The 23975-nt window shown below is 37.8% G+C and overlaps 1 protein-coding gene and 1 long non-coding RNA gene across 4 annotated transcripts in view; one reads left to right on the forward strand and one right to left on the reverse strand.

Moving 5' to 3' along the window:
- The window catches only part of LOC112640270 (phospholipid-transporting ATPase ABCA3-like), a 191283-nt gene that overhangs the window by 47350 nt on the left and 119958 nt on the right, over window positions 1-23975 (reverse strand). For all 3 annotated transcript variants that reach the window (XR_003123948.3, XM_025416268.3, XM_025416272.3), the window contains 4 exons: window positions 19873-20029; window positions 16015-16315; window positions 13726-13978; window positions 13310-13514 (listed from right to left, as the gene is read on the reverse strand). Coding sequence is in view for 2 of the 3 variants with exons in the window: in XM_025416268.3 (XP_025272053.3) it covers window positions 13310-13514; window positions 13726-13978; window positions 16015-16315; window positions 19873-20029 (916 nt within the window). In the remaining variant the exon portion in view is untranslated. The remainder of the gene's footprint in view (window positions 1-13309; window positions 13515-13725; window positions 13979-16014; window positions 16316-19872; window positions 20030-23975) is intronic.
- On the forward strand, window positions 504-22070 carry LOC125755273 (uncharacterized). Its single transcript, XR_007411257.1, has 2 exons — window positions 504-668; window positions 21186-22070. It is a non-coding gene; the product is annotated as an uncharacterized LOC125755273 (long non-coding RNA).

Genomic DNA, 23975 nt, shown 5'->3' on the forward strand with positions numbered 1-23975 from the left:
AAGATCCTTGAAAAGTGGATGGTAGAGTTAAGCTAAGGATAGCTACTAGTGATTGAAAGCAGGGTACCAGTGGTAGTAGAAAAAGCAACAAAAAAATGAACATAACATAGATGAAAGTATTTAGGTATTATGGGCATGGTACATTGCTTCTGTCATCACAGACTTTCAGTCTCAAGAGAAATGCAATGCATGTAATTACTTAGGTAGAATTTCGGGTGACCTACATATTTTTTTGTTGTTGTTGTTGAAAGACAATGTTTAGGGATTTCACTAATTGTAAAATGTACATTTTTTTAAATGTACATTTTTGAGTAGAAAGACTCAACACTGTAAAAATGTAGATATTTCCCAAATCAGTCTACAAACAAAAATATCAATGAGATATTTAGCTGAATGATTTTAAACTTTATTTTGAAATGTAACACATTAAAAAATGCACAAAATACAGATGAACAGATCACTGAATTATTACAAAACAAACACTGCTGTGAAATCACCAAAGAGAGAAAGGAGGGGCAAGATGGCGATAGAGTAGGGTCCCCAAGTCACCTGTCCCCACCAAATTACCTAGATAACCTTCAAATCATCCTGAAAATCTACGAATTCAGCCTGAGATTTAAAGAGAGAACAGCTGGAATGCTACAGTGAGAAGAGCTCACGCTATCAAGGTAGGAAGACGGGGGTGGGGGGGTGGGGGGAAGAAACAAAAGGCATCCAAGGGGGAGGGGCCCCGAGGAGCCAGGCTAAGGCCAGGGCGAGTGTCCCCAGGACAGGAAAGCACCGTCCTGGAGAAGCAGGAGCTTCACCAATCTTCCCCGGGCGGAAAGGCGCTTGCAGGGAGTTAGAGCAGGACCCCAGGAGGGCGGGGATGCCTTCGGGCTCCCTGGGACACTAACAGGCACCTGCGCGCCCAGGAGAGTGCGCCGAGCTCCCTAAAGGGCTGGAGCGCGCACGGCTGGACCTGGAGCAGCTCGGAGGGGCTCGGGCGGAGGCTCCGCCTGAGGGAGCTGCGCTGCCGGGAGCTCAAATCCAACAACACAGGCCGGGAGCACAGAGCGCCGGTGACACAGCCCAGGATCTGAACCTCCCGCTGGGACAGGCAAAGGCCGGGAGAGCCCAGGACAGCAAGGATGCTCCTGCCCCGAGCTGAGCAGATCAGCGAGCGCCCTGCCCCAAGAGCAACCAGGCCCCTGCACACTGAGAGCTCCGTAGTTACTGCGGGAGCTGAATCCAGGGCTCCAGAGCTGACCCCGACCACTGTGGTTGTTCCTCCTGGGGCCTCACAGGGTAAACAACCTCCACTGAGCACTGCATCCGGCAGAGGGCAGAGCAGCTCCACCAAGTGCTAACACAGCACAACAGGCTCCTCCCCCAGAAGACCAGCTAGACCGACAAGTTCCAGGGGAAGTCAAGGGACTTAAAGTATACAGAATCAGAAGATACTCCCCCGTGGATTTTTTTTTTTCTTTTTGCTTTCTGTTTGCTTCCCCCACCTTTTTTCCCCTTTCCTTATTTTCTCTTTTTCTTCTTTTTCTTTTTTCTTCCTTTTTTCTTTTTCTCTTTTCTTTCCTTCTTTCTCTCCTCTCTTTTTCTCCTTTTCCCAATACAACTTGTTTTTTGCCACTCTGCACTGAGCAAAATGACTAGAAGGAAAACCTCACCTCAAAAGAAAGATTCAGAAACAGTCCTCTCTCCCACAGAGTTACAAAATCTGGATTACAATTCAATGTCAGAAAGCCAATTCAGAAGCACTATTATAAAGCTACTGGTGACTCCAGAAAAAAAGCATAAAGGACTCAAGAGACTTCATGACTGCAGAATTTAGATCTAATCAGGCAGAAATTAAAAATCAATTGAATGAGATGGAATCCAAACAGGAAGTCCTAGCGAAGAGGGTTAATGAGGTGGAAGAACGAGTGAGTGACATAGAAGACAAGTTGATGGTAAAGAGGGAAACTGAGGAAAAAAGAGACAAACAATTAAAAGACCATGAGGATAGATTAAGGGAAATAAATGACAGCCTGAGGAAGAAACACCTACGTTTAATTGGTGTTCCAGAGGGTGCCGAAAGGGAAAGAGGTCCAGAATATGTATTTGAACAAATCCTAGCTGAAAACTTTCCTAATCTGGGAAGGGAAACAGGCATTCAGATCCAGGAAATAGATCATGCCCCTAAAATCAATAAAAACCGTTCAACACCTCGACATTTAATAGTGAAGCTTGCAAATTCCAAAGATAAAGAGAAGATCCTTAAAGCAGCAAGAGACAAGAAATCCCTGACTTTTATGGGGAGGAGTATTAGGGTAACAGCAGACCTCTCCACAGAGACCTGGCAGGCCAGAAAGGGCTGGCAGGATATATTCAGGGTCCTCAATGAGAAAAACATGCAACCAAGAATACTTTATCCAGCAAGGCTCTCATTCAGAATGGAAGGAGAGATAAAGAGCTTCCAAGACAGGCAGGAACTGAAAGAATATCTGACCTCCAAACCAGCTCTGCAAGAAATTGTAAGGGGGACTCTTAAAATTCCCCTTTAAGAAGAAGTCCAGTGGAACAATCCACAAAAACAAGGACTGAATAGATATCATGATGACACTAAACTCATATATTTCAATAGTAACTCTGAACGTGAACGGGCTCAATGACCCCATCAAAAGGCGCAGGGTTTCAGACTGGATAAAAAAGCAGGACCCATCTACTTGCTGTCTACAAGAGACTCATTTTAGACAGAAGGACACCTACAGCCTGAAAATAAAAGGTTGGAGAACCATTTACCATTCAAATGGTCCTCAAAAGAAAGCAGGGGTAGCCATCCTTATATCAGATAAACTAAAATTTACCCCGAAGACTGTAGTGAGAGATGAAGAGGGACACTATATCATACTTAAAGGATCTATCCAACAAGAGGACTTAACAATCCTCAATATATATGCCCCGAATGTGGGAGCTGCCAAATATATCAATCAATTAATAACCAAATTAAGACATACTTAGATAATAATACACTTATACTTGGTGACTTCAATCTAGCGCTTTCTACACTCGATAGGTCTTCTAAACACAACATCTCCAAAGAAACGAGAGCTTTAAATGATGCACTGGACCAGATGGATTTCACAGATATCTACAGAACTTTACATCCAAACTCAACTGAATACACATTCTTCTCAAGTGCGCATGGAACTTTCTCCAGAATAGACCACATGCTGGGTCACAAATCGGGTCTGAACCGATACCAAAAGATTGGGATCGTCCCCTGCATATTCTCAGACCATAATGCCTTGAAATTAGAACTAAATCACAACAAGAAGTTTGGAAGGACTTCAAACACGTAGAGGTTAAGGACCATCTTGCTAAAAGATGAAAGGGTCAACCAGGAAATTAAGGAAGAATTAAAAAGATTCATGGAAACTAATGAGAATGAAGATACAACCGTTCAAAATCCTTGGGATGCAGCAAAAGCAGTCCTGAGGGTGAAATACATCGCAATACAAGCATCCATTCAAAAACTGGAAAGAACTCAAATACAAAAGCTAACTTTACACCTAAAGGAGCTAGAGAAAAAACAGCAAATAGATCCTACACCCAGCAGAAGAAGAGAGTTAATAAAGATTCGAGCAGAACTCAACAAAATCGAGACCAGAAGAACTGTGGAACAGATCAACAAAACCAGGAGTTGGTTCTTTGAAAAAACTAATAAGATAGATAAACCATTAGCCAGCCTTATTAAAAAGAAGAGAGAGGACTCAAATTAATAAAATCATGAATGAGAAAGGAGAGATCACTACCAACACCAAGGAAATACAAACGATTTTAAAAACACATTATGAACAGCTATACGCCAATAAATTAGGCAATCTAGAAGAAATGGACGCATTTCTGGAAAGCCACAAACTACCAAAACTGGAACAGGAAGAAATAGAAAACCTGAACAGACCAATAACCAGGGAGGAAATCGAAGCAGTCATCAAAAACCTCCCAAGACACAAGAGTCCAGGGCCAGATGGCTTCCCAGGGGAATTCTATCAAATGTTTAAAGAAGAAGCCATACCTATTCTACTAAAGCTGTTTGGAAAGATAGAGATGGAGTACTTCCAAATTCGTTCTATGAGGCCAGCATCACCCTATTTCCAAAACCAGACAAAGACCCCACCAAAAAGGAGAATTACAGACCAATACCCTGATGAATATGGATGCTAAAATTCTCAACAAGATACTAGCCAATAGGATCCAACAGTACATTAAGAAAATTATTCACCATGACCAAGTAGGATTTATTCCCGGGACACAAGGCTGGTTCAATACTCAGTAAAACAATCAATGTGGTTCATCATATCAGCAAGAGAAAAACCAAGAACCATATGATCCTCTCATTAGATGCAGAGAAAGCATTTGACAAAATACAGCATCCATTCCTGATCAAAACTCTTCAGAGTGTAGGGATAGAGGGAACATTCCTCAACATCTTAAAAGCCATCTACGAAAATCCCACAGCAAATCAATGCCCAGAAGTCAGTGGCATTTCTATACACTAACAATGAGGCTGAAGAAAGAGAAATTAAGGAGTCTATCCCATTTACAATTGCACCCAAAGGCATAAGATACCTAGGAATAAACCTAACCAAAGAGGTAAAGGATCTATACCCTAAAAACTATAGAACACTTCTGAAAGAAATTGAGGAAGACACAAAGAGATGGAAAAATATTCCATGCTCATGGATTGGCAGAATTAATATTGTGAAAATGTCAATGTTACCCAGGGCAATTTACACGTTTAATGAAATCCCTATCAAAATACCACGGACTTTCTTCAGAGAGTTAGAACAAATTATTTTAAGATTTGTGTGGAATCAGAAAAGACCCCGAATAGCCAGGGGAATTTTAAAAAAGAAAACCATAGCTGGGGGCATCACAATGCCAGATTTCAGGTTGTACTACAAAGCTGTGGTCATCAAGACAGTGTGGTACTGGCACAAAAACAGACACATAGATCAAAGGAACAGAATAGAGAACCCAGAAGTGGACTCTCAACTTTATGGTCAACTAATATTCGATAAAGGAGGAAAGACTATCCACTGAAAGAAAGACAGTCTCTTCAATAAATGGTGCTGGGAAAATTGGACATCTGCATGCAGAAGAATGAAACTAGACCACTCTCTTTCACCATACACAAAGATAAACTCAAAATGGATGAAAGATCTAAATGTGAGACAAGATTCCATCAAAATCCTAGAGGAGAACACAGGCAACACCCTTTTTGAACTTGGACACATTAACTTCTTGCAAGATACATCCACGAAGGCAAAAGAAACAAAAGCAAAAATGAACTATTGGGACTTCATCAAGATAAGAAGCTTTTGCACAGCAAAGGATACAGTCAACAAAACTAAAAGACAACCTACAGAATGGGAGAAGATATTTGCAAATGACCTATCAGATAAAGGGCTAGTTTCCAAGATCTATAAAGAACTTCTTAAACTCAACACCAAAGAAACAAACAATCCAATCATGAAATGGGCAAAAGACATGAACAGAAATCTCACAGAGGAAGACATAGACATGGCCAACACGCACATGAGAAAATGCTCCGCATCACTTGCCATCAGGGAAATACAAATCAAAACCACAATGAGATACCACCTCACACCAGTGAGAATGGGGAAAATTAACAAGGCAGGAAACCACAAATGTTGGAGAGGATGCGGAGAAAAGGGAACCCTTTTGCACTGTTGGTGGGAATGTGAACTGGTGCAGCCACTCTGGAAAACTGTGTGGAGGTTACTCAAAGAGTTAAAAATAGACCTGCCCTATGACCCAGCAATTGCACTGTTGGGGATTTACCCCAAAGATACAGATGCAATGAAACGCTGGGACACCTGCACCCCGATGTTTATAGCAGCAATGTCCACAATAGCCTAGTTGTGGAAGGAGCCTCGGTGTCCATCAAAAGATGAATGGATAAAGAAGATGTGGTTTATGTATACAATGGAATATTACTCAGCCATTAGAAATGACAAATACCCACCATTTGCTTCAACATGGATGGAACTGGAGGGTATTATGCTGAGTGAAGTGAATCAATCAGAGGAGGACAAACATTATATGTTCTCATTCATTTGGGGTATGTAAATAATAGTGAAAGGGAATAGAAGGGAAGGGAGAAGAAATGGGTAGGAAATATCAAAAAGGGAGACAGAACATAAAGACTCCTAACTCTGGGAAACGAACTAGGGGTGGTGGAAGGGGCGGAGGGCGGGGGGTGGGGGTGAATGGGTGATGGGCACTGAGGGGGGCACTTGACAGGATGAGCACTGGGTGTTATTCTGTATGTTGGCAAATTGAACACCAATGAAAAATAAATTTTTAAAAAATGAAAAAAAATCATCAAGGATCCCAATACCACTTAAAGTACAACATCTCCCTCCTCTGTGAACGTAAACACTATCCTGACCTTTATAATTACTTTCCTTCTTTTTTTAAAGTTTTAACAAAAACATCTCTAAACAGTACTTGTATTTTCAATTGTATATAAATGGAATTATATAGTATGACGTTCTTCATACCTGCCTTCTTTTGCCAACATTGTATTTGTGAAATCCATCCCTACTGTTGCCCAGTGTGGTAGTTCATTTTCATTGCTGTTTAGTATTCCAGTGTATTTTTGTATCACTTTTATTCATCTGTTATATTTAATAAATATTTGAGTTGCCATGTTTATTGTTTATTATTATTAATTACATTCTTAATTTTCTTGTACATGTTTCTTGCACATATATATGCATCATATGTATACACACACACACACACATATATAATTAATAAACCTTCAAAGTTTTAGAAGAAAATGCCAAATTGCTTACCAAAGTAACTGGACCAACTTATGTTCTCATCAATAGTAATTGCAGTTTCCACTGCATTACATTTTTATATATATTTGGTATTTTAGCTTTCTAGATTTTAGCTATTCTGGTAGGTTTGTATCACTCTACGTTTTGTTTCCTATTGCTGCTGTAACAAATTCACAAGTTAGTGGCTAAAACAACACAATTTTATCTTATAGTTTTGGAAGGGTTCTCACTAGACTAAGATAAAAAGGTCTGCAAGACTGTATTCCTTCTGGAGGCTCCAGGAGAAATCCATGTTGTTGCCTTTTCAGGCTTCTAGAGGCTGTCTGCCTTACTGAGCTAAGGGCAGTTTCCTTTATCTTCAAAGCCAGAAGCTTAGTATTTTGGAAGCTCTTATCTCCAATGTGATGGTATCTGGAGGTGTGGCCTTTGGGATGTAATCCGGTTAAGATGAGGTCATGAGGGTGGGGCCCCATGATGGGATAGTGTCCTTATAATAAGATGAAAACTTGCTCTTGAGCTTTCACTCTCCCTCTCCTTCTTTCCTTCTGTTTCTGCCATGTATGGACAGTGTGAGAAAAGAGTCATCTGCAAACCATGAAGAGCCCTCATTGGGAAACCAAATCAAATGCATCCTTGATCTTGGACTTCCTAGACTTTGCAACCATGAGGAAATAATTTTCTATTATTTAATCCACCATATCTATTTTGTTATAGCAGTCAGAGCTAAGAAGCTGGCTTTTATATTTCCTTTCTTGGAGACCTTTACATCATTTGAGTTACTGTCCAGCATTCTTTCATTTCAATCTGAAGGAATCCATTAGCATTTCTTGTGGGGTAGGTTTAGTGGTAATTCATTTCCTCAGCTTATTTAAGACAGTTGTTTTAAAGTCTTTGTCTAGCAGCTCCAATCTTTGTATTTTTCTTAGATTGATTGATTTGACACAGAGAGAAAATGCACAAGCAGGGGGAGAGGGAGAGGGAGAAGAAGGCTCCCTGGTGAGCAGGGAGCCCAGTGCAGTGCTCCATCCCAGGATCCTGGGATCATGACCTGGGCTGAAGGCAGATGCTTAACCGACTGAGCCACCCAGGTGCCCCCTGTTTGTACTTCTTCAGGAATGGTTGCTGTCATTTTATCTTCTTCCTTTGAACAGACTATGCTTTCCTGCTTATTTGTAGGCCTTGTGATGTTGTAGAAACTTGAGTAAAATATCAGCCACTCTTCCAATCTTTGCAGACTGACTCTGTGTCAGAGCAGTTCATCAGTAATTAGTGGGGTTTGTTCTGAGACTAGGGATCACTCCTATCCCATTAAGATCAAAGTCTCTCATGTCTTTATGAGCATGTACACCATCTTGGCCTGTATATTGCTTTCTCAATTCCCTCCCCTATAAATAGAACTGCTTTGAAATGTGTTTATTCCCCAGGGCCTTATATCAGGCTCTCCTTCAAGCCTTAGTCTATATTATAGTCTTGATTAATAATTTCTTCCTTCAGGCATCTTCAGGTCTGTGGTACCCCGGCAGGTTCACAACCAATGGATACCACTGCTCTTCCCTATTTAAAATCCAAGTTAGACAAAAAGAGAGCAGTCCTTCTTGCAAGCCTCTCGATATGTTAGAATGTTGGAAATAAAGATCTGTTCTACTTCTTCCACTTCAGGGGAGAGCTGGCAACTGGACTGCCATATCCTCCAGACCAAGACTGTGCTACACTAGGGATAGGTTGAATTAAGGGCTCATAAACATGCTATGAAATTTCCTATCATTTTGAATGTGACATTTTCTTGTTTGGGCATTTTCTTGGTTGCTATAGACCTATGATTGTTTTCCAGAGTTCCTATAAAGTTATAATAAACTGGCTGAGTTTCTGCTTTTTTTTTCTCCATGGGCAGGGGTGGGGGGGCAAAGGACTTGGGACTTCCTAGTATGCCATCTTATTGACAACATTTATCTTTATGTTTTTGGTAAGTATTTTCCTGACAATTAATGCAGTTGAATGCTTTTCCATATCTATAGATCATGTGTCTATCTTCTTTTATGATACATCAGTTCTGACCTCTTTCTCTTTTTTTCTGTTTCTCTGTTTTATTCTTACTGCTAGAGAATTACACTTAGAATATGATCCAGATGTGAAGTTATTCATAAGAATATTAAAAGAACTATGGTTGAATATGTCTGAGAAAATAAAAAGGTGGAGAGCATAGGTTTACAGATGAATAACTTCATGAGATAAATTTTGGAAAGTAATTCACTGTAAGCTTTATATCTGAGGAATACAAATATGAAATGAAGAACTTATTAGATAGGTTTTATTTTATATTGTTTTTTAACAACATCTGTTGTTTCCTGACTTGTTCATTTTAGCCATTATGACTGTTGAGGTGGTATCTTATAGTGGTTTTGATTTATATTTCCCTGATGCTGAGTGATGTTGAGCATTTTTTCATATGTCTGTTGGCCATTTGTATGTCTTCATGTCTTCTGCCCATTTCTTGATTGGATTATTTATTCTTTGGGTGTTGAGTTTGGTAAGTTCTTTATAGATTTTGGGTAGTAGACCTTTATCTGATACAACATTTGCAAATATCTTCTCCCATTCTGTGGTTGTCTTTTGATTTTATTGACTGTTTTCTTTGCTGTGCAAAAGCTTTTTATCTTGATGAAGTCCCAATAATTTGTTTTTGCCTTTATTCCCCTTGCCTTTGGAAATCTGTCTAGTAAGAAGCTGCTGCCCAAGAAATGCACAGTGGAAAAAAAAGGAAAATAAACAGAATAGTATTTGAGACATCTGTGACACAGTGAAAAGAAACAATACACATGAAAACAAAATCAGAGAACAAAAGGAAAAGGACGATGAGACAGAGGGAAGTAAAAGACTGGCCAAGAAATTTATAAAACTGGTAACAGATACCAACCTTCAGATTCAGGAAGCTTTGAATATACCAAGCAAGGTAAAAACAAAAAAAACCTAAGCACAATACAGTAAGAATGTTAAAAAATCTACCTCAAAGGAAAAATAGTAAAAGAAAACTGTGCAAAAAAGACACAATACTTTCCAAGGAATTTTAAGAAGTCTGATAGCTGACTCCTTGTAAAAAAATGATGAAAATAAGCCATGACAATGGAATGACATCCCTAAAGTGCAGGAGGTGGGGGGAACAGAAAAATATTCTTCAAGGGATAAAAAAAAAAAAAAAAAAGAAATAATTTCCAAACAGTCTGCAAGATATTTTCTCGCCATTAAATCTTTCCTAAAAGAAATACCATAGCAAGTTCTTCAGGAAGAGAAAAATGATCCCAGATAAAACTACAGAAGAGAATAAAAAGCAATGGGAAAAACTATGAATGAATACAACTAAATATTTACTGTAACAAAAAAATAGTAGCTTTTGGATGATAAATGTATAAAATTAAAATGCCTTATAACAATAACGTAAAAATCTGGAGGTTATTTTTGGAATGACAAGATCTTATCACTATCAGGGAGGTGGTAACAGCAGTAACTTGCGGTGACAGTAATTAATCATACATGCATGTTAGGGGCACCTGGGTGGCTCAGTCAGTTGAGCATCTTGCCTTCAGCTCAGGTCATTGTCCCAGGGTCCTGGGATTGAGCCCCACAATAGGCTCCCTGGTCAGCAGGAAGTCTGCTTCTCCCTCTTCCTCTGCCCCCCACCTCACTCACGTTCTATCTCTCTTGCTTGCTCTCTCATTCTCAAGTAAACAAAATCTTTTAAAAAAACACCCAAATGTGCATGCTAATTTTTAGAATGGTCACTGAAAGAATATTTAACACAAATTCAATAGAGGGCAGAAGAAAAAGGGGAAACAGGAAATAAAACAATTCAAATAGGGATCCCTGGGTGGCGCAGCGGTTTGGCGCCTGCCTTTGGCCCAGGGCGCGATCCTGGAAGACCCGGGATCGAATCCCACGTCAGGCTCCCGGTGCATGGAGCCTGCTTCTCCCTCTGCCTGTGTCTCTGCCTCTCTCTCTCTCTCTGTGACTATCATAAATAAATAAAAATTAAAAAAAAAAATAAATAAAAAAAACAATTCAAATAAGAAAAGAATAAACCCAAACATATTAGTATTTCTTTGGATACTTTAATTATAAGGCCAGATCGTTAGCCTGGAAAAAAACTAACACAACTATATACTGTTTATGAAAAAAAATTTTTAAGAATATGAAGAATCAGAAAATCTAAATGCAAAAGGATGAAAATACATTTACCAAGGAAACAATAATCAAAGTACCTATGCTATTTCTAGAAAAAGCATATTTTAAGGCTAGATGCATCATTAGGGATAAAAGACAGAAATAACATTGTGATACAAGGGCTTAATCCATCAGGAAAATACAATTAGAAATATGCATGCATCCATGAATATATAAACTGTAGGTATAAAGCAAACTATATGAAGCAAAGCTTTAAACTGTATCAAAATTTTACAGAAAAGAAAAATAAGCAACATATCAGTAACAACAGAGATGAGTAACTCTCCAATAAAAACAGGAGACATGTTAACAAGTACACATAAAATATTTACCAAAATTGATCACATGCTGGATCATAAAATATGACTCAATGTATTTAAAATGAACAAAACCATTCACAGTATATTCTCTGAGCAAAGTGCTATTAATCTATGAATACATTTTAAAACTGTTAGAAATCAAATTACACATTTCTAGTAAACATCATGGTTCAAAAGTATTTTAGAAATTAGGAAATGTTTGGGATGCCTGGGTAGCTCAGCAGTTAAGCATCTGCCTTTGGCTCAGGGTGTGATCCTGGAGTTCCTGGATCGAGTTCCGCATTGGGCTCCCTGCATGGAGCCTGCTTCTTCCTCTGCCTATGTCTCTACCTCTCTCTCTCTCTCTCTCTCCTCTCTCTCCTCTCTCTCTCTCTCTCTGTGTGTGTGTGTGTCTCATGAATAGATAAATAAAATTTTTTAAAAAAAGAAATTAGGAAATGTTTGTGAATTAGCGATAATGAAGATCAAACCTGTGGGATGCAGCTGAAGTGAAGAGATAATGTAAAGCTCTGGAGTTTTGGTTTGTGTGCACAGTGTGGCTCTCCCAGTTAGTTCCTGTGACAACACTAATGATTAGTGACCCTCACAATGTTAGTGGTTTGCCCTTACTCTGTTAACTGGCTATCCAGTAAGCTGTGAGAAGAGAACAGCACTGAGCACCTTGTCTATAGTAGTGCATAGAGCAGCAGAGAGAGTGTCATGTTTTTCTTTCTACTCTGGAGCTCTCTGTATTCATGAAATGCTTCTAGCCTCTGATCTCTTTTATCTGTTCTAATCTGTATAGGATCAGAGCTCTTCCTCAGAACCAAAAGTTACAACCTTCCAACCCTAGAGCACCATGGACAATGACTATAAGTTTTCTAATGGCATGGAAGCCAGTGAAACTGGCCTCTGAGCCCTATATCTCATTTAAAACAAATGGGTTTGCTTTCACTTTCACAGCAGTGAAGGATGGCCAAAGAGATACCAGATGGACAAAAGATAAGGAAAGTGACAAGTGTAAACTGAACAAATATTCTCCTAAATCCTATCTATTAATTATTCAAATATTCAAATGCTCACACAAATGCACAAAATTTGAATGGTCCATGGCACAAAATTCAAAAATCTCTTGAGGCAATCAGATCACTAGAGTCAGGAGAAAATTACCTACAAAAAAATTTGTCGGGAAGCCCGGGTGGCTCAGCGGTTTAGTGTCGCCTTCAGCCCAGGGCATGATCCTGGAGATCTGGGATCGAGTCCTGCATCAGGCTTCTTGCATGGAGCCTGTTTCTCCCTCTGCCTGTGTCTCTGCCTCTCTCTCTCTCTCTCTCTCTCTCTCTCTGTGTGTGTGTGTGTGTCTCTCATGAATAACTTTAAAAAATCTTTAAAAAAAATTTGCCAGGACGCCTGGGTGGCCCAGCAGTTTAGCGCCTGCCTTCAATCCAGGGCGTGATCCTGGAGTCCCGGGATCAAGTCCCACATCAGGCTCCCTGCATGGAGCCTGCTTCTCCCTCTGCCTATGTCTCTGCCTCTCTCTGTGTGTGTGTCTCTCATGAATAAATACATAAAATCTTTTTTAAAAATTAAAATTAAAAAATTGACTTTGTTTACTATGGGACTGCTATTGGTAGTATGACAGGCTGTGTCTTTCCATAATTACAGATGCCTTGGGCCAATACATATTAGAGAGCAAGCAGGTCCAGAAGGTAGCTTAAGAAATACATTTCTGTTTCTTCAAATAAGAATATTTTTGTTTTAGAAAATAAATGTAAAGGAAAAGATTTTCACTGAGGCATATTCCACAATATACTCCCTGACATAATGAGCCAAAGTATATTTTTATCTTTCTTGAGAGACTTAGATATAGGTCAATATTAGCTGAGGAGAATCTTCTGGAATGTACCAGAGAATAAAACTCCTCAAAAGACTTTGTCTAATACTCACCATTAGTAAGCAGCAGGCAATGAAGAAGATGAGGAAGTCCCAGAGCAGAGCCGAGAGCCAGAAATTAGTGGCAGAGACTCCACTCACAAACTGGATGTGCTTTGCCTTAGTGATTCTCTCAGTCACCGTCAGAAGACAAAAGCTACTGACAAAAATACTCATGCCAAAAAACAAATTCAAGGCTACCTGTGCTCCTGTTAATTTTCTACAAAGGAATGAATAAAAAAAGACACATTGATAAGACAACTAAGTGGAAAATACTAGTTTCTAAAAATAACTTGTTATTTATTATATATTATTTATTTTATTATTCTATTAACTTTTAAAATTAACCTTTTTTAAAGAATGTGTTCAGATAAGGAAGAAGGACTATATTTAATGTACCAAGCTCAATTCCAATAAAAAAGCATACGTACCTTTTCTCAAGTTTTTTAGAAGCAGCATTTAGAGGCTGAGGTTTGTTAGAGACTGTAATTGATGCATTGGGACCAGAAAGAGCCATAAAAATAATATTGTCTAATACTGTCAGGGATAGTGGTGGTGAGTGGTATGCCTGGTTGTTGAACCAAATGGTAACCTCAGTTTGACGTCTAGTAGGCTGAAAGGAAAGTGCAATAATGCATGAGTAAATGCATTCTTGACTTTGCCCCAAGTATTCCGTTAGGTCACCTGGAATGAGAAAACAATAATGACCATGGGCTCAGCATGCAATACAGATCACTTAGTATGCATTTTGGAAAGGTAGAACCCACTAATTTTACTTGTCCAATATTTTTTCTATTTCCAGTGTCTCACAACATCTCTGACAGACACATCTTGATCATTCAACTCAAGAACTCTATTCTAATAATCTACACAAACCTCGCACCTTTTAGCTTAGTTTCACTTAGAAAATATAGTCCACCAGGAAATACAAATCAAAACCACAATGAGATACTACCTCACATGGGTCAGAATAGCTGTTGATGAGAATGTGGAGAACGGTTAACCCTTGTGCACTCTTGTTGGCAATGCAAACTGGTGCAGCCACTGTGGAAATAGTATGGAGGTTCCTCAAAACATTTAAAATAGAAATACCATATGATCCAGCGATTCTACTATTGGGTGTTGACCCAAAGAAAACAAAAACACTAATTTGAAAAGATATAAGCACTCCATGTGTACTGCAGCATTATTTATAATAGCCAAATTATGAAAGCAACTCAAGTCTCCAGTGATAGATGAATGGATAAAGAATGGATATATATACACACATATATACATATATATGTTATATATATACACACACACATTACTCAGCCATGAAAAAAAGAATGAAATCTTGCCATTTGAAACATTACTATTGATATATCTGTGACACATAGTCTTTTTATTTTTGTATAAACAACATAATATAGCAGAAAAGGAACCACATTATTAATCAGAGAAATCATTTCTCCCTCTTCTCTCCTCTGTCATTTCTAAACAACTACATGGTCTTTGACTAATAAATGTTCATCTAGTGCTTCTGTCATGGAGGAGAAAAAGGAATAAAGGAATATGTGATTTAATGACAGCTTTTATGCCACTCAGCCTATGTGTATGCTGCAAAATCAGGATAAAGATAGAATAATCAACATTTCTCATGCATTTTCATTTTTCACAATGGAATCTAAAGGATAAAAGAGAAACGATCTGCCAAACTACACAGCTCTATGCTAACCTAAACCAAAACTGTCAACCACGCAGCAGCTAAAGGAAATACAAAGGAAACACATGAAAGGCAATGATCAGCCTTGAAAGACGGACAGACTTGCTCCTTATAGATGTGATTTAGTGTAGTGAGTGGGTTAATACTGCAGACTCCCACCAGGCAGTCCTAAAATCTAGTCCCTACTCTAATACATACCAGATTCATTTTTTTGACAACTTAGTTAAGATCTCCAAGCCTCAAGAGATGTGTGGGAAATATCAGAAAGGGAGACATAACATAAAGACTCCTAACTCTGGGAAACGAACTAGGGGTGGTGGAAGGGGAGGAGGGCGGGGGGTGGGGGTGAGTGGGTGACGGGCACTGAGGGGGACATTTGACGGGATGAGCACTGGGTGTTATTCTGTATGTTGGTAAATTGAAGATCAATAAAAAATTAATTTATTAAAAAAATAATAAAAATTAAAAAAATAAAATAAAAAGATCTCCAAGCCTCAAGCTAGTATGATTGTTACAGAAATGTAGATAACTGAAATATTTAGAAAAGTTCCTGCCAAAAGTAGTGTTCAGTACATGTAATCAATTATTATTATTGTCTTCCAAATAAGTAGTTCAGAGTAGCCTGCCCATAACATCTTCAACCTAACCTGTTTTAAAATATGGGTAATCTAGAGATTTGTGCATAGCCTTTCAGGATTTAGTACCATGATACCACATTGTAAGCCTGGTTTTATGTGAGGTTTTGTGCTAAATTTTACAAAACAAGATATTTTAGTACTTAAAATCATTCCCTAGAAGGTGTAGCAAATAGCTGGCAGATGGCTACAAAGTGCCTTCATTAATAATGAACTTTTGTGGCCAATCTCCTTGAGGGATAATTCTTATTTCTGATTTGGCTGCCTTTATGAGATTGGTGACAGTCAAGAAAGAAAAGAGCAATTGCTAAATATTCGTTAGGACCCTTCTTTGTCAGTGATACAAGCAGGTTTCCAACAATTACCAGAAAGAACATTACCTTTCACTTCCTGAAGTTTTTGTTTCTTTGCCTTTAGTAAGATCTCAAGATTTTTTGTTAAATTCCGAGTAAAATCAGAATCAACAGCAATTGATAAAGGCACAATGGTTTGACCATATTGTTCCAAATCCATTTCCCTGGCAGGTTCAGTTTTAGTTCTTATAATTTCTATTCCTTTCATCAGAAAATAAACGATGCCCAGAAATCCCAGTATCTGCATCAATATCAAACTCCAGTTGCGCCAAGAGAACATAGCCCTCTTTATGAACATGGCATAGAACTGCTGGCAGTTAAGAGACCACTGACAAGAAGAGAGAAAGATGCCATTACAATGGTTACAAGCCTTAATGAAATTCATTAATATTAATTTTCTGAATCTTATGGTAGAAGATGTACACATTCTATAAATATATCCTTGAGTAGAACACAGCCATGGTTAACACACAGGTAACAAGCAAAACTTCTTTTTGGGGGAATATGTTGAGGCTTGGCTTCTAATTATACTGAAAACCTCAAAAGGATGATTTTTTATCACAAACACAATCATGGCATCTCTGAGCAGAACAACATGACATCAGGCTTCATCAATATTAAATCATGATCCTTTACTCCTATCTCTATTTGACAAATGAAGCATTCCCATAATGTGCATATGTAATAAGTTTCCACTGCTAGGTGTTCATCCATGTGATAGTGGATAGCCAGGAAACAAAAAATGAATTTATTTTTAAACTTCAGTAATAGGGGATCCCTGGGTGGCTCAGCAGTTTAGCGCCTGCCTTTGGCCCAGGGCGTGATCCTGGAGTCCTGGGATCGAGTCCCACATCAGGCTCCCTGCATGGAGCCTGCTTCTCCCTCTGCCTGTGTCTCTGCAGAGAGCTCTCTCTATATATATGTCTATCATGAATAAATAACTAAAATCTTTAAAAATAAATAAATAAACTGCAATAATATACTCCAGTACTTTTTCTTCAACTTCTAAATTTAAAGTAATATGCCTAATTGTTAATTTGAAAAATGTTACTAAATATGTTATTTTCTTTTTTTTTTTTCAGGCTCTTTGGCTCATCTATAGTTGATTATATTTTTTTCAGATTAACAACAGAACCTGTTCCTTTTTTTAAGATTTTATTTATTTATTCATGAGAGATGCAGAAAGACAGAGGCAGACACACAGGCAGAGGGAGAAGCAGGCTCTATGCAGGGAGTCTGATGTGGGACTCAATCCTGGAACTCCAGGATCATGCCCTGGGCCGAAGGCAGGCACTAAACTGCTGAGCCACCCAGGGATCCCCACAAAACCTGTTCCTTTAAATGTAAAGACCTCCTCTGAAAAGGTGTCTGAATATTGAAGAAAAGCATATAGAGTATATATATTACTTGGGTATGTAATCTATAGCTTAACCAACATTTTGGACACCCCATAATTTATCATGAAAAAAATATTCCTAATTAATCAACCAATATTATCTGAATAAAACAATCAGCATTTGGATGTTGTCATTAACCAAAAATAAGATAAAGTTTAGAAGGAAAATTTTTTCTCATATTGTCTTCAAAGCAGAAAAATGTGGTTTCTGACTTTAAGAAGACGTGTTATTAGATACATTTCTAGAGTGAAAGAATATGCAAATGCAAGAATCAACTTTTCTAGACTGGTCTGCAAATCTTCTTTCATCTGATTTCCCACCAGATCGGGAAGAGTGATACCTCAGAAGAAATACACAAGCAAGGAGAGGAGAAAAATCACATTTCTAAGTAACTGAATCATGCCAAACAGTCTGCAATTCACATTACTAGTATAAACACATTAACAGTCTCATGGAGAATGAAATTGGAGCACAAATATGTTAAATGTCTTGGTCAAAGTCAAATAAGCCAGTAAATGATAGAATAGGAATTCCAGTTCTATCTGGTTCAATAAATGGTGCTGGGATAATTGGACATCCACATGCAGAAGAATGAAACTAGACCACTCCCTTTCACCATACACAAGGATAAACTCAAAATGGATGAAAGATCTAAATGTGAGACAAGATTCCATCAAAATCCTAGAGGAGAACACAGGCAACACCCTTTTTGAACTCGGCCACAGTAACTTCTTGCAAGATACATCCACGAAGGCAAAAGAAACAAAAGCAAAAATAAACTATTGGGACTTCATCAAGATAAGAAGCTTTTGCACAGCAAAGGATACAGTCAACAAAACTCAAAGACAACCTACAGAAAGGGAGAAGATATTTGCAAATGACCTAGTTTCCTAGTTGTTTCCAAGATCTATAAAGAACTTCTTAAACTCAACACCAAAGAAACAAACAATCCAATCATGAAATGGGCAAAAGACATGAACAGAAATCTCACAGAGGAAGACATAGACATGGCCAACATGCACATGAGAAAATGCTCTGCATCACTTGCCATCAGGGAAATACAAATCAAAACCACAATGAGATACCGCCTCACACCAGTGAGAATGGGGAAAATTAACAAGGCAGGAAACCACAAATGTTGGAGAGGATGTGGAGAATGTTGCAACAGGATGTGCACCTGTTGCACTCTTGGTGGGAATGTGAAATGGTGCAGCCACTCTGGAAAACTTTGTGGAGGTTCCTCAAAGAGTTCAAAATAGACAGACCTGCCCTATGACCCAGCGATTGCACTGTTGGGGATTTACCCCAAAGATACAGATGCAATAAAATGCCAGGACACCTGCACCCCAATGTTTATAGCAGCAAGTCCACAATAGCCAAGCTGTGGAAGGAGCCTCGGTGTCCATCAAAAGATGAATGGATAAAGAAGATGTGGTTTATGTATACAATGGAATATTACTCAGCCATTAGAAATGACAAATACCCACCATTTGCTTCAACATGGATGGAACTAGAGGGTATTATGCTGAGTGAAATAAGTCAATCAGAGAAGGACAAACATTATATGTTCTCATTCATTTGGGGTATATAAAAAATAGTGAAAGGGAATAGAAGGGAAGGGAGAAGAAATGGGTGGGAAATATCAGAAAGGGAGATATTGGCCTCAGAACATGAGGACTCCTAACTCTGGGAAACGAACTAGGGGTGGTGGAAGGGGCGGAGGATGGGCAGTGGGGGTGAATGGGTGACGGGTACTGAGGGGGGCACTTGACGGGATGAGCACTGGGTATTATTCTGTATGTTGGCAAATTGAACACCAATTAGAAATAAATATATTATTTAAAAAAAAAACAAAAAAAACCACACACGCACACACAAAAAACAAAAAACAAAATTCCATACTCTGGTTATACAACACCCACTCTGCTTCATGACTGGCCTGTAAACCCCTCAGTAAAGGCACGCTTATGGGCCACTCTGAGAAATGTTAATCATCTCAGAATCCCTGGTCTTCATTAGAGAAACTGTAGGGCATAGACAATCGGAACAACGAAAGAAATTCTTGGGAATCCATTGAATTTTCCCATGCTAATAAGAGAACAGTTGGGGAACAGTCCATTAGGAAGTGCCAAGGCCTTCCAATGCATAAATTTAAATGGCTTTTTTTTTAAGGGCTTTTATGTGTGTAAATAGTGATAACTTTTGCTCTGGCCCTTTTTCAACTCTGAACAAACTAACAATTTTAAAAACTGAGATAAGTGACTCTTAGAAATAACAATAGTGACAGTAAAATCTGATTTTTAACTATCATATTTTACTTTTGAATTAGAAAGTTAACTGGATTGCTTTATAGACTCTTCCTGACTTGGCCTTCCCTGGCTAAGAACTCCAAAGTCTCCTAGAATTCAAAGATTAGGATAAAATTTATCTTTTTTTATCCCATCCAAACATATACCACCAGCATTACATTCTTAGTGAAGATGCTCACCCCGGTATTAAACATAATATTAGAGTGTTCACTTGAGGTTGGAGAGTATGATCTCTCAAAACTTCTGGGCACATTCATATTCTGGTTCATATTTTCTCTTCTGTTTTTGTCCTTTAGGGACAGGGTCTGGAAAGCTTCATTATTCTCTGTACTGACCCTACACATAAGAAAACATTCATTTTAACAAGAACAGCAGTTTTATTGCAAGGTTTTCAGAGTTGGTGGAAAAAAATTAAAAAAAAAAAGCACAGTTATCTAATATTAATATTGGATAAAATAAACTGAACTTAATTAAGTTAAAGGTGTAACAGTATCTTTTTTTAGAAAGGAAGGTATTAAATTTCTTTTATTTTAAGGAAGTATATTAATTCTAGCAGGGTTTTTATTTTTATAATGTTTCTAAGCATATGCCAGTTTAATAGATTTGTTTTTCAATTTTCTGCTCCAGGCAATCTAAATATCTGTAATGGTTTACAGAGCAAAAGAGCACATAATTCAGTTGTACTCCAAGAGTTCACAACTCCACAAGAGAAAAAGACATTTTTATTTTATTTTATTATTTTTTAAAGATTTATTTATTTATTTATGATAGACATAGAGAGAGAGAGGCAGAGGCACAAGAGGAAGGAAAAGCAGGCTCCATGCTGGAAGCCTGACGTGGGACTCGATCCCGGGACTCCAGGATCGCGCCCTGGGCCAAAGGCAGGTGCCAAACCGCTAAGCCACCCAGGGATCCCCTATTTAATTTTAATATACAAAAGAAAGTGCTTAACAGAATCATAATAATCATACTATCATGGGAAATCTGAGGTCCACCCACAAGTGCTCTGAAACCTGTGATGAAATCTCATAATTTGAGAGATAAATTTTTCACTCTAAGCCAATGAGCCAACAAGACTTTGATACCTTTATTAACCAGGATCAAAAGGAAAAAAAAGCATCAAATACTGATTTAGTCTGACAACAATATTTTAAATTCAAGGTAGTGTTTGTGCTATGTCTGGTCACTGTGATGCTACAAACCAAGAAGTATGGTTTCTTCCTTGACTTTTTTCTCTAACTTCTTTATTAGGGTTTTATTAATTTGTATATAATTAAGACATATTCAATGGGAAAAGTTTTGAAAATTACAACTAAAAGAAAACATACTCAAGATCTTATGACTCAGACATACACAAATGACATTTTTCTATATCTACATATGCACGAGCATGAATGTATGTATACATATACATAAAATGCAAAATTTGAATCATGCTCTAATACTACAATGTTACATAACTCGCTTCTAAAATTATTTACATTCATTTTAGGTGCTGGGAAAATTGAAGAGTCACATGAAGAAAAATGAAACTGAACCACTTCTTTACACCAATACACAAAAATAAACTTAAAATGGATGAAAGACCTAAATGTGAGACCTGAACCCATCAAAATCCTAGAGGAGAACACAAGTAGCAACCTTTCTGACTTCTTGCTAGACATGTCTCCAAAGGCAAGGGAAACAAAGGCAAAAATGACCTATTGGAAATTCATTAGGATAAAAAGCTTTTGCACAGCAAAGGAAACAGTAAACAAAACTAAAAGGCAACCTACAGAATGGGAGAAGATATTTGCAAATGACTTCCCAGATACAGGGTTATTATCCAAAACCAATAAAGAACTTATCAAACTCAACACCCCCCAAAAAAAATTCAGTCAAAAAACCGGCAGACATGAACAGACATTTCTGCAGAGAAGACATACAAATGGCCAACAGACACATGAAAAGATGCTCAACATCACTCAGCATCAGGGAAATACAAATCAAAGCCATGATGAGATACCAGCTCACACCTGTCAGAATGGCTAAAATTAACACAGGAAACAACAGATATTGGCAGGATGCAGAGAAAGGGGAACCCTCTGACACTGTTGATAGGAATGCAAACTGGTGTAGCCACTCTAGAGAACAGTATGGAGTTTCCTCAAAAAGTTAAAAATAAAACTACCCAATGAGCCAGCAATTGCACTACTAGGTATTTATCCAAAGGATAGAAACATGTGATCTGAAGGGGTACCTGCAGCCCAATATTTATAGCAGCAATGTCCACAATAGCCAAGATATGGAAAAAGCCCAGGTATCTGTCAACAGATGAGTGGATAAAGAAGATATGAGATACACACACACACACACACACACACACACACACACACACTTGAATATTACTCAGTCATCAAAAAGAATGAAATCTTGCCATTTGCCATGGCGTGGATGGATTTAGAGGGTATTATGCGATGCGAAATAAGTCAGAGAAAGACCAATATGATTTCATTCATATGTGAAATTTAAGAAACGAAACAGATGAACACAGAGGAAGGGAAAGAAAAATAAGATGAAAACAGGAGGGAGGCAAACCACATGAGATTCTTAACTCTAGGAAACAAATTGGATTGCAGGAAGGGAGCTATGGGGGGAAAGGGATAATTGGGTGATGGACATTAAGAAGAGCACTTGATGTAATAAGCACTGGGTGTTATATGCAACTGATGAATCACTAAATTCTACCCCAGAAACTAATAATATATCATATGCTAACTAAATTAAATTTAAAATAAAAATTTTTATATAAATAAAATTATTTGTATTTACCTTAGTATATCTATATACTTCTAATGACTATTGAATTTCATCTTACTGTACAGATGTGCCAGTTAACTGGCCAATTTTGATTGCTTTAACTTTTTGTTATTACAAACAATGCCATGATGAACATTATTCCACATTTATCACTATCCACAAAGAACAAAATTGCAGATGTAGAATACTCACATTTTAAAACATTTAAAACTTGTCTCTCTTGTCAATTGCCCTTCAGAAAGAGGCCAAGTTTATAACATCTTCCTATTTTACCACATATTGACCAAAACATTTTTTTTTTTACATTTGGCTATTTTATCATTCCTTTGAATTAATTTGACCATTTGTGGTTATTCTTTTGTGAATTAATTTTCTATCACTTGTCTAATTTCATATGGTATTTTCATATTTTTCTTTTGGATTTAGAAGAGATTCCTATTATAATTAATCTGTGCCATTTATCATTTGTTTCTTAATTTTGTTGGAGTATTCTCTGATACAGAAATATTTAGACTTTACTTAGCTAAACATTTTTCTTTAAAGTTTCTTACAAAAAAAGAACAAATGTAAGAAAACATCTATATCCTCAACTCAGAAAATTTAACATTTTGTTAGTTTGAGCCAATTTTTAAGATATATTACAAATAAATTTAAATCACCTCTGAACAAGATTGTCAATCCCCTTTTCTTCCTACCATCAAGTCAACTATGATGTTTGGTATGTAATCCTCTAGATACTTTTTAAATAAACTTTTAACAATAGAATAGCTTTAGATTTACAGAAAAGTAGCAAAGATAATACAGAAATCCTGTATACCCCTCATGCAGTTTCCCTATTGTTAACATCCTTCATTACCATGGTACATTTATCACAACTAAGAAACCAACATGGACAAATTGCTATTAATTAAACTCCACTTTTTATTCACATTTCACTAGTTTTTCCACTAAAGTCCATTTTCTTTTCCAGGATCCCACAAAGCATATGTTATATTTAGTCATTATATCTCTTTAGGCTCCTCTGGTTGGTGACAGTTTTTAACACCTTCATTGTGTTTCATAACCTTGGATATTGTGATGAGGTGTTTTGTATAATGTTCCTCAATTTGGGTTTGTCTTGTTTTTCTCATGGTTAGAATGGGGTTATGGCTTTTTGGGAAGAATATTGCAAAGATGAAGTACCCTCTTCCTCTCATTATATCAGGGCAAGGGGGGTATACGATATTAACATGACATATCACTGCAATGAAACTATTACTTTGATCACCTGGCCAAGATAGTAGTACGTGAGTCCATACTGATAACAGAACTGAATGAATAAATGGAGAAGGGAGACAAATCTTCCTTGTAGAATTCCAGATAATGATATAGATACTATTCCCTCCACAAAGTATATGTATGCAATCCTTCCTCCCCTTGAGTATGATCTGTGTCTAATGACATGTTTCAGAAGAATAGAGTACAAAATAGGGATAAAAGGTAA

Source organism: Canis lupus, chromosome 6, assembly GCF_003254725.2.
Source record: "Canis lupus dingo isolate Sandy chromosome 6, ASM325472v2, whole genome shotgun sequence".
In the NCBI taxonomy this organism is placed as follows: Eukaryota; Metazoa; Chordata; class Mammalia; order Carnivora; family Canidae; genus Canis; species Canis lupus.